Source organism: Anas platyrhynchos, chromosome 2, assembly GCF_047663525.1.
Source record: "Anas platyrhynchos isolate ZD024472 breed Pekin duck chromosome 2, IASCAAS_PekinDuck_T2T, whole genome shotgun sequence".
NCBI classification, from domain to species: domain Eukaryota; kingdom Metazoa; phylum Chordata; class Aves; order Anseriformes; family Anatidae; genus Anas; species Anas platyrhynchos.
Window position 1 is genome coordinate 102,718,517 of NC_092588.1, and position 12,011 is coordinate 102,730,527.

Consider the following 12,011-nt stretch of genomic DNA (forward strand, 5'->3'; position numbering starts at 1 on the left):
AAAACAGATGGCTCTTGAAGGTATTTAGAAGTTTCTATAGGCCTACGGTTCTTGGTGACACTGTTATTCCCATCAGAAGAAGCAGAAGTTCCTGCAGATGGTTTAAAGCCTTTTTTGTAGTTTAGATACACCTTTTGATGTCAGATAACAGCCTTGCACACATTTGTCAAAAGCATTACAGAACTCAGCTAAACAGAGCTGACATATGATCTGTGTCACTCTCGGGTCAGAGCACTTGGTAATGACTAAACATTGTGACTTCTGGGTGACTATTTACCAATACTAATTGCTTTCTCTAGAAATCTCATAAAAAAAAAAAAATCACATTCCTTATCCCTGATTACTTCACATCATTTTAGAAATGAAAACATCTGAGTCTGAATAACCACAGAGGCTTCCTAAAATGTCGTATCTATCACAGAGTTTGCTATTTTCCGCATGTTATGAAACCAACAACAATTCTATTACTCAGCCTTACTATCACCTGGAAGGAACATGAGAAAAATTTCCTTAACTGAAGCAAAAACAGCTATGAAAATTGGAGAGAGATCATTTCAATACTTCTACAACATTGGCCTTCCTAGTGAGTTATTCTCCTGGCTTCTAACTTTTTTAAACTTGCAGATTTTACACTTTGAGAGACTAAAATGTACTGAAGCTTTGTCCTGCTGTTTGCTTGCAGTCATGCCAGATAATGCAGTGCAAAGGCATTCTGAGCCTCTCCAGTTCTTTATGTGCGAAATCTGTGGGCCTTTTCAAAGATTTGCAAAGTCAAATCAGTTCCTCCTCCATCCCTCTTTGAATTAAACATGTTTCTAGAGGGATGCTCCAGACTTTATCATCTAGTCTAACCCAACTATCTATTATTCAGATCTTCTTATACCTCACAAACACAAAGCAAACTAACAGTATGGACTACTGGAAGCTAGGAACTAATGCAAAGTGCATATAACACTACAAAGTTGAAAGACAAGTGCATGCTCGGACTTAAGCAAAAAGCCTAGACTGCTAGAAACAGAAGTCCCATGGAGCCAGAACCTGGGCTCTGAACACCAGCAGTAGTGGGTTGAAGCCTGGAAGATTTGGAGTTTTTTAAAATAAATTCCAATTATATAATATTCATACTGTACAGCCCTGAATTACTTCAGTGCTAGTTCATCTTATGCTGAACCAACATTCATTCTCATGATGTTAATACCTTATCTAGTACGTCTGAGTTAATGTTCAAATTGATTTCAGCAAACACAGGAGCAGGATATCTCTAAAGCAAGATTTTTGTGATGGGCTCACCCTCCACCAAGATTTTTGTGAAGATCTTAACCAAATTAACTCAAAGTAACTGAAAGAATATTGATATCAAGAGCCATTACATCATGCTCCAACTCATAAAACTTCCAACAAAGGAAGATGATGATAAAACACTTTTAGAAATTACGGGTTGTGCCTGCTATTTCTGAGGCTGATGGAATTTTCCAGAATGAGAAATCTATGGCATTCTTTTCTTTCCACTCCAATGTGATTCACTGTCAACGAAACTAAGAGTACTGTACCTCACCATCTCTCTTCAGTGTGTTCGACATGGAATTGTGAACTTGGGAGAGAAAATCTGCTAATTGCCACAATACCAGTCCCATTTTTACATGCTAAATTTTTGGCTGCTATAAATATACGAAACTGACTCAAAGTCAGTCAAATAGTGCTTCATGCATTTCTACGAACAAATCTTTGGTGCAATCAGAAAGAACCAAGACTGAAAAAAACAGCTAATACTGCAATGTTCTAAGAATAAGGAGAAGGCAAACAACTAAACATCCATGCTCTATACCATACAGTAGCTGCCTTTGACATAAGACCAACAATCATTTTAGAACTTAGCTTGCCACACAGCTTAGCGTATAGTATCTAAACTGCATATTACAAAAAAAAAATCTCACTGTGTTGTTTTCGGAGCGTAGATATACATGCTATTTTTAGTATCACATTATCACATTTATGTACTGCTATAATCTAACAAAACAGCTTACCTGTACAAAAGAGCAGAGACAATGAGTAGAGTTGAAAAGCTATTTTCTGACTTGCGCGATTTTAAAGTTCAGTTTAATATCTGATACTGTTTGTGAGCACAAAACAAGACGTAAACCATTTAGATAAGAAAAAGAGCAATCCAACATGCATCTTCTCCAACTACTGATGTCCCTTCAGGCACTGAAGACAGTGAAGGATGCATACTCCACCAGCCTGATATCCAGTAAGTACAATCATAGTCTCAACTTAGTACTGAAGAGCTCAAGCGTACACTGTCCAACTTGCTTGTTCTTATTATCATGGTAATAAAGTAATCAAAACTCTTGAAATTAAAATGCTGAAAACATAACTATATTTAGATAAAGTAAATTGAGGAGATGCACTTAAAAAAATCATCATTTAAATAAAACCGCTGGGCCGAAGCTAATGGTGAGGTGGTAGGGTGTTAGTTTGTCTGAGGAAGGCTCTTTTTCTTTTTTTTTTTTTTTTTTTTTTTTTAAAATAACGTTTGCCTGCCCTGAAGCAACCCTGAAATAAGAGAAGGAAGACAGACTATAAAACAATAGCTTGATCCAAAGGCCATTGTAAACAGTGAGAAGTCTGACATCAGCAACACTAGAAAACTTCAAACTTTTACAAGATCTTACATCTTCAGCCTAGTAGTGGATTCACACTAAGCTCTAGCTATGAAAATAACACTTTTGCCCTGCAGTGACTCCCAGAGAACACATCTTTTTAAACACTTTTCACTGTGTAGCTTGAGGCAGTGAAAAAACAAGTGTTTCTTTTATGGGGTTAGGAACCTTCTCTTTTCTGTCACGCGTCTTACTTATGCTAACCTCTTGCATTCGCCCCTGGTCCCTGCGTTCATTGCCAGGACCATTCCTCTTGTTGAATCACTAACAAAGTGAGCTATTAATGGTCCTTTTTTCTATTGCCTTAAGTCTCCCTTTTTGCTTGGGGTGCTCTAAAGCATCCTCCTGACATTATTTTCCAATGCTCCTTCTTTCAGCTGTCCTCTGGGAAACATCATGGTAACAGGATATATAGTATGATGCTATCAAAAGCTTTTTTATAAGAAAACTTTTGACAATAGAAGTCCCCTAATGGGATTTGCATCCTAGCTCAATAGAAAAAAGCACTGTAATAACCTCCCATTTTTTTTTTCTTCTGCTGTAATCATCTGTTATGCTTTTCACTAGTACTTCAAAGCAATTCTCTATTGTTCTGTTACTCTGAACTTACGCTCAGCAGGGTTTAGCTTTTCAAAGCATCACAGAGGGGGATCTTAATTACTCGTTTTTTTTTTTCAATAAAAAAATATCTCAAATTCATTAAACAAACAAAAATTCGTTTTAGATCTCAGAATTTCCTGTTGGTGGATTTGCAGAGAATTAAAATCAACAAAAAATACAGTTTTACGTGTCTCAAATTTTAGCTGAAGACCTCATTCTATCACAGCTACTACTACAATGAGGGAACTTGAATTGCGCAAAAGGCTGGGAAGATCCAGCTCTCACCTTTGCCAAGAAGTATCTAAAAGTTTGCAGAAATAATAGCTACTTTTCAAAACATCCATACACTTGGACTACCTCTTGAGAGATCTGATTCTGAGGTGGAAAGGCACTGACAATATACAAGTCACAAATGAGAGAAGTATACCATATCTCTGGGCTTTTAAGTCAAAATCTCAGCTAGTGCAAAACTGCTGCAGGTCCTAAGAATGACATTATTTAGTTTCCAAGCTTAAAGCATGGTGCTAGCCAACCCTAATCAAGGCCAGATTTTCTTGTTCCTATAGTATAACCTAGGTCCCCTACCCTCAAAAACACTTCAAATAACTGCCCTCAGATTGCTGCAGTTGAAGGATGTTAGCTCACTGCATGCAGTCCAGCATCAGGTACACCACTGTAAGAAAATGTTGTTTAAACCTACCTCAGTCAGTGCTGAACAGCACATTCAAGTTACCAGATACAAACTAGAAATTATATTGGTCTTCTGATTCAAATTCGGAAAAACGAACTTCACTGTTGACTTATCAGGAAGCTAATATTACTCTGGGGAAAACAGAGTAGTTTAGCTGAGGCCAACGGTAAGAGTTACTGCTCCTCTCGATGCCTGCTGGAAACTGCAATAAAGCATACAAGTCCATGCGACATCCCAATCACCATTTTTATGAACATTCTCCTATTTATTAATAGAGGCTGCTCTAAATTCACTGAAGCTTTATGCCAGCTGCCAGTTTTGGGCCTAGTACAAATTTGAGATATATTACAGGTTCAAAAAGAAATGAAAATAAAAGGTGAGAAAAAAGTTCAGCATATGCCAACAAGGCAAGTTCATTGCTGACAGGTAAGAGGGCAAGTGAATGGTGGTTTGTACCAATAATTCCAGACGTTTAGTTCAACCACTAAGGACAACGGAGGAAAAGGCATCCATCGTGGAGAAGAAAAAATGATACCAGGGAAAATAAGGTTATTTCCCTCCTGTTGTTAAACTCCAGGCCCCTGTTCTTTGCTCTTAAACATCCAATCCGTTCCAACTGATCTGTTACCTTTCGCTTGGTGTATTTGCCTGAGCTTTGCTTTGCCATCTGTATTTACATTTATATATGCAGCTTTTGGACCTCAACAGAAGACACTCAAAATATCAGTCACCAATTATACTGAAGACAAAAGCAACATAAACTGCATGAAAGCATGCAGCATTTAAAGACAGATGACTGAAATTCATGATACAAATTAACACCTTTCCTTACTTGATTACTCAGGAAGTATTTTGTAATTTGCAGCCACCTCCAGGTGCTAACCATTCATTAGCAGCATTTTCACCAAACAGTAGGCTGAATTTGACAGGAAAGTTTCCTCACAGTCAAGATACTATTTAAAATACAGTATCTTTTACAACAATCGAAGTTGCTAGAGATGGAAATTTGAAGAAACAAAAACAAAAACACCCACTTCGATTTATGGATAGCACTCACAATACATTTAGTGTAAGAAAATACTATTTATGTGAAGACAGTCTAAAACAAGTTCAGATTTGGGTATATTGCACTGCTGCTGTAGAAGTCTGCTTTCTACTGTCTCAATATACGGACCCCCAAAAATACAGAGCTGAAATCTCTAGGGTGAGCAACAAGCTTTTTATCTTGCTGGACTTCCTCCACATTCATACATTAAGCCTACAGAGAAATAAATGGTAGGGCAGCAGAGTAAGGAGTCATAGCTAGACTCCAAATTCCTTAAGGAATGGTCCATGAAAGAGACTGTTTAGGGAAGAAGTCATAATTGATAGCCATTTTTGCAGCCCAGTCTCATAGATTTTAAAAAAGAAAGGACTGATACAATCATGTCTCCTTGCTGTCTGCTTATCCAACTTTACACATCCCACAAGTCAATATTCAGTTACCCCACTTCAAAAGGATGTTGGTAGTTTATTCTAGTGCATCAGTCAGGGTCATTTTGTAATATGAATGCTTGATATTCTGTTTGGTTTAAAGTTTTCCTGGACAACTTTATTTGCAGAATACTTTTGACAAAGGTACAGTAACTAATGTGTCACAACCATTTCAGAGATTGAAAAATGCCCATGGACATAGAATCATAGAATCATAGAATATCCTGAGTTGGAAGGGACCCTTAAGGATCATCAAGTCCAACTCTTGACACCGCACAGGTCTACCCAAGTTCAGACCATGTTTCCTTACCATAAAGTATAAGCGTAATAGCCTTCCTCTTCAACTAAGCAGGACTGGATTAGCCAGTATTTTAATTCTGCAGCTGTATTTATCGGTAAGCACTTGGATACAAGAACACTCTGCTAGAGCCTAAATGGAACCTATGGAAAAAATCTATTGTAATATGTCTTTATCCAGTAGTATATCTGAAGATGTTATTTAACAGCACCTTGACATTTCCAGAAATACAGCATGAATGGGAACTTCCTCAGATTGCTGTAGAACATTGTCATATTACTCCAATTCTTAAAATAATTTTATTTTTCAGAGCATAACTTCTTGCTCTTTATAGCTGTCTATCAATATTTCAAGAACAAAAAGTACTCTACAATGTACAGCCACTTAGCATGCTACCATCAAGCGAGGACATGCAGACAATTATGGATCATTTGAGTACTATAGCTTTTAAAAGAAATGTTTTCAGAAACAAGAAACAATTTTCAGATCCTGATCATGAGACAGTTTTACCCAGGTGATTTCTTAGCATTGCAATAATTTTGCCCCTTTCCTAACACTTTACTATGGAGACAAAACAGAAGCACTTGCAATCACTAGACATTGCTGAAATTCTTGGTATAAATCACACAATATCCTGAGTTGGAAAGGACCCACAAGGATTATCAAATCCAACTCCTGGGTCCCCAAAGGACCACCCAAAAAATCAGACTGTGTGTTTGAAAGCATTGTCCAAATGCTTCTTGAACTCCAGCAGGCTTGGTGCTGTGACCATTATGCCCCAAGTAGCCTGTCCCAGTGCCCGACCACTCTCTGGGTACAGAGCCTTTCCCTAGCCCCCAGCCTGACCCCCCCCGTCCCAGCTCCATGATGTCCCCTCGGGTCCTGTTGCTGTCCCCAGAGAGCAGAGCTCAGCGCCTGCCCCTCCGCTCCCCTCGTGGGGGAGCTGCAGGCCGCCATGAGGCCTCCCCTCAGCCTGGCTCTGCTCGGGGCTGAACAAACCAAGGGACCTCTGCTGCTCCTCATACGTCTTGTACTCTAGGCTCCTCACCATCTTCATAGAGAAGTGCCCATCTCCTCTGGGCACTCTCTAATAGTTTTATGTCATTTTTATACTGTGGCACCCAGAACTTAATACGGTACTCGAGGTGAGGCTGCACCAGCGCACAGCAGAGAGCAACCGTCCCTTCCCTCGACCAGTAAGCAACACTGTGCTGATTGACCCCAGGAAATGTTTGGCCCTTCTGGCTGCCAGGGCATGCTGTTAACTCATATTCAACTTGCTATCCACCAGAATCCCCATAACCCTTTCTGCCAGGCTGCTCTCCAGCCTCTCATCCTTGAGTCTGTATGTACAGCCAGGGTTGCCCCTTCCGAAGTGCAGAATCTGGCACTTTCACCTTCATTGAACTACCAATAAATAATAAGTATATAATTGGAATTTTATTAAAGATTTTAAAGAGCAGATTCAAAAATCACAGGAATTTTCATTTACTCTTCATAAAGCTTTTTTTTTTTTTTTTTTGGCCACAAAAACATTGGCTTCCTTATTTTTCTAGCTTATTACAGAGATAGTTTCAGACATTCGACTCACAGTAATTTCTGTTAAAGACATATTTACGTTTGTAAACATCTACAAAGTAGTAATACAGACTAATGTATGCTCATTTTTTTTCCGTGGCCATTTCTGGGGAGAAACAGGAATCAAACCTGAATCAAACCAGGAGTTAAAAACATCACTGAAATACAAACAGAAATGTATGATACGTGATAAGATTACGGTAAGGACCCACTGAACCAGGTATTCCTTATAGTAACCTCCTAGACACAAAAAATGTGCAGCTCTGAGGAAAGCAGTGCCCAGACTCTTCCACATATTTTCCACAATTAGGATAAGGACTCTGAAGAAAGCTGTAACACTTCCACTGGTAAAAATAGCTACAGTAACAGCTATATTCAGAGAACTGTTGATGGATTTGAGTGATGTTCCCAGCCTTGTGCTTACTCATAGTCTATTCTCAATTCTATGTATCCACCTCACCTTCCCATATTCAGCGTCTTCATATCAACTTCACTTATCATGAGTCTGTTTTCCTTCACCTGCACCCCTTTAGCCACCTATTCTCTTTAACTTCTTTTTCAACTTGTTTTGTCCCTCCCTAGTACACCCAACATTTCATCAAACCACCGGCATTTTCTGTCATTTTACTCCATATTCTGATTTTTAATAACATCCTTCTCCAACATTTCATCCTTTAAGACAGCACTATTTAAATCTAGGTATTACTGACTGTACCTAACACAAAGGAAACATCTAGCCTGGTTAACGACATTAATAAATATAATAAAAGAAAATCATGGCAATCTTTAGCTTATGCTACCTCACCATTGTCTCTTTGCATGCTTGTATTGTAAGAGTTGTAAAAGCTGCTAAATGTCCTCTGTAAGCAAGGAATTCAGATTTCAATGTCCTTCCCAAAGCACATGGAACATAGTTCACACAAACTTGCACTGATCAAAATAGTTCTTTTCAAAGTATGTCAGTAAAAATAGATTTTATACAAGTCTGTAATAAACCAAAGGCTAATTAGCTGCAACCACTTTTTCTTGAGGTCAAGAGAAGTTACACCTGGGATGATTTTAGCCTAGAATAGCCACACTTATCAATGTGGGTTTTTTATTTTTTTTATTTTAAACCCAGGACATATCACATCACACCTTCATTTTTACTTGATGCTAAAGTGACAGGTCTAATGAGACAAGTTATTTTGATAGGAGGGCACAAGCTACTTAAAAATAACACTTCTGTCTCAGCATTCTGTACTCAGTGTAATACCCAAGATCGCAGTAACTTTAAGAAGTTGGTCAATATTTTTTTTTCTTACACTTTTCTCTCCCTTTTTTCATGACCTGTGTAGCTGGCAATATTTCGTGGATCAACAGCCCTACTGTTTCCTTCTCATTACTCACATACACTAGAATTTTTATGACATATCAAGGAAGTACAGCTGGTGATCAGGCACTGTTTCTGAGGATGTTTCATTCTTTCCAAAATTCTTTCAGTTCACGTACCAAAACCCCAGGGTCTCCTAGTCGTGAAACAGACTCTCTGCAGAGACTCCTTCAGGGCCAGGGTCCAGGAGGCACAAGATTGCTGATGCCTACAGCAGCCTATGAGGACTGTCAATCAAGTGTTACCAGAATCTTGTCCTGGATTCACAGCTAAGGTTTACTGAAGCTGAGATGTTTTGAAAAAAACGCCATCTTCCTCTCTTGTTTTGCTTAGACAGAAAATATCCACCTGTTTCTGGAGGTAACCTACCAGCACAAGTCCTATCAGCTTAAATAGGACTTCTGCTCCTAACTTTCACAGGCACTTTGAAAAAACTATCTGCAGCACCAGTAATTACTTTCACTGCAGTTATGCTCAGAGGACAGAAACCCATTGTGGTAGTCTCAAGCAAGACATTCTGTAGTCTACTCAATTTTATTCGGCTTCTCATCCCAGTCCTTCACTGAAGCACTACAGCTAAGGGCCCATTAGTGTTACAGTAAGAAGCACTCCATGCCCCAAGAGTTACTCTGCAGAGATTTGATTGCAAGAGGAAGACTTAAAATTCCAAGGGACAGACAAAAAAGTCTGGTTTAACATAACAGAGCATAAAAGCAACATACCTATTATACTACAGTACACTTCATGCTGCTGTTCTGTAACTGGTCTCGTTTGCTGTTTTCCAACCTCAGCCCTCAGAACAGAGGAAAGCTGGGGTGAAATAGGAAGACGAATACCCTTCTTCTTTTCAATATTTAATGCAGAATATATACTTTCAGTGTATCTCTTTAAATGAAAAAATACTTGAAATCACATCTAGAAAATATAGCAAATAGAGCTGACAGCCCTTCCACTGAGCACTTCTGTCTTACGCTGCAAGCTAAACAGAGCCCATTTGAGATACAACACTCATTCAGATGCTTTGAATCATCCCGTGCAAGTTTCCATTCTTTTTTATCTCTTATGTCTAAACAGGCAACTACTTTAGGTTAGCTGGAATCAGGTGAAACGAATACATTCTCCCTACTTTGTCTATTACTCCAATTCCTTTTAAACTGTGCAGCTACCCCCTACTGGACCCTATGCCTATGGTGAAATGAAATAGTGCTATCTGCCCCAGTTAGTTACAAGGAATCTCTCTGCAAGGTTCCCAGCCCGGTAACAAGTTAGAGACGTTTCCCATGGTTTGTCACAAAGCTTCTGAAGGACTATATTTCTGCACTGGAGGAATTAATAGCTCCAAGCTTTTAAAGATTTATACATCTCCAAAAAATGTCAGTAAATTTGCAGCTATCGTACCAGAGCTGATTAGCACTGTGCATATTAAACAAAAGGGTAGTGAACTTTGATTTGCATATTTCTGACATACACACAAATTCCCACCACTTTCACAACATAATACCTACACGGTTCATTTTATTTTGATTAAAATTAACACATTTCACTGATGACCTTTAAAGGAATGCTTGCTCCCAGACTTTTAAATGCACCATTGATCTACTACACTTTGTCAGCAAAACAATGATCACTCCTAAGATGCTTCTGAAAAGCTAAAGAATCTTTCACAGATCAGTTCATAAAGTTCCCACTGACGTAAGCAATGCAGAGAAGCAGAATTTGCATAATCAGTTCACTTGCTGCATTCTGCAACAAGGGACGTGTTCTGCTGATTCGCACCCTCACCAAAAGGTTGCTCTAGTTAGAGGAAATTGCCACATAGCAATTCAACAGACTTGAAGTTCATTAGCCAGGTAGCAGCCAAGTAAATAAGCAAATGAAGATATATGTAAGTTATTATTACCTTTGCTCCACAGACAATGAAAATGACCTTTGTTGAAAGGCTGGTTCAGAATCAGAAGGCAAAACTTCAGGTTTCCTGTAAGATAAATGTTGACTCTTATTAGCAAGAATATTGATTTTTTTTTCCGCTTTTTTTTTTTTCTTTTGCCACATTTAATTTTAGTCCAGCTACCTCAGAGCAACTCCACTCATTTCCTTGCTTCTCAGGTTTCATCGTTTTCAGATACAGAAGCAGCCAGAACTTAATTAGACACCTTTTACTTGGTAGGGCTTTGCTAAAAAACTTTTCATTTATAAGAGACTGTTATCCACTGAAGGCCAACCTCAACAGGACCCCTCATCTATATAGCTCTCTCATTTAATCTCTTGCTTGTTGGTGCCAGCTGAATGCAGCATTTACTGATATTAGCTTTGCCATGGCCTCTGTTAACAGGGGAGGCCGTGGCTATCTCAGAATGAACTTGTCTCTAATCTAGGTTCAACAGTCCACTATCCCAGGGGATGCAGAACTCTTACTGACATCAATGGTTTCTGTCCCTGCATTATCCGATCTCTCAAAGCTTCAGTCATAGTACAGCCACTGCGGCAGTTGCTTTAAAAATGTGGAACAAAAAGTCATATCCAAGGAGCTCAAAATCAAAGTTAGTCAAAGCAAATGTGTTCTTTAGCCTGTGTTATCAAGGAGATACCACAGACTCACTGGATTTTACTGGATCTCACTGGATTTCCCAGCAACCTGAACTGCTCCACTGGTCTGAATGGGCTCCTAAAGCACCCTGTCCTAGCAATATGTCCACTGTGAGGGATGAAAATAAATCTACAAATACAGGAGCCTTAGAATAAAAGGATTTAAGACACTACATAATTTGGCTTCAAAGAGTAAATACATCCACTGTCTTATTACAGTTGCTTGTGCTGGGATTTGCATTACTTCACTTCTTAATTATCTTGCCTATCGTATAGGAATATCTGTTTCCCCTGGAGCTTGATATCCTTAGGCAATCAGGTTAATAAAGTATTATTTGGTCATATGAAACTACTGTAATTGAAAGAAGAAAGCCTCTATAACTAGAGAAAGCCTTTCAGGCTTTTGAGTGGATCCAGTACAGCAGGAGGCAGAAAGGCTACAGGTGAAGCTGTGGTTGAAGCCATACGACATTACCAGGGAAAATGCAGGTATTGAAACTCCTGAAGGTGCGTGAATGTTTTGGGGTCAGAGTGGATAGAGGACAACGTTTAAAATAATGAATGGCAGCCTGAATAGTGGATTAGGAGAACAGAGCACCCCTATTCTGTATCTCGTCTTTCAATCATTTTGGTCTTTTCCACTGACCTCCGTTCCTCATCCGTATATGCACATATCTTGTATGTCCCCATTCCCTTATCTGTAAAACAGAAGTGATAGTATTTTTCCCCAGTAATGTAGAGATATGGTGCTGA

General features: G+C 38.9%; 1 protein-coding gene across 6 annotated transcripts in view; it reads right to left on the reverse strand.

Moving 5' to 3' along the window:
- The window catches only part of TPK1 (thiamin pyrophosphokinase 1), a 317,983-nt gene that overhangs the window by 248,854 nt on the left and 57,118 nt on the right, over positions 1-12,011 (reverse strand). For 5 of the 6 annotated variants that reach the window (XR_011806855.1, XM_038174896.2, XM_027451310.3 and 2 more), the window contains exon 2: positions 10,573-10,647. The exons of the other annotated variant lie outside the window; for it this stretch is intronic. Coding sequence is in view for 4 of the 5 variants with exons in the window: in XM_038174896.2 (XP_038030824.1) it covers positions 10,573-10,647 (75 nt within the window). In the remaining variant the exon portion in view is untranslated. The remainder of the gene's footprint in view (positions 1-10,572; positions 10,648-12,011) is intronic. 6 annotated transcript variants of the gene reach the window in all.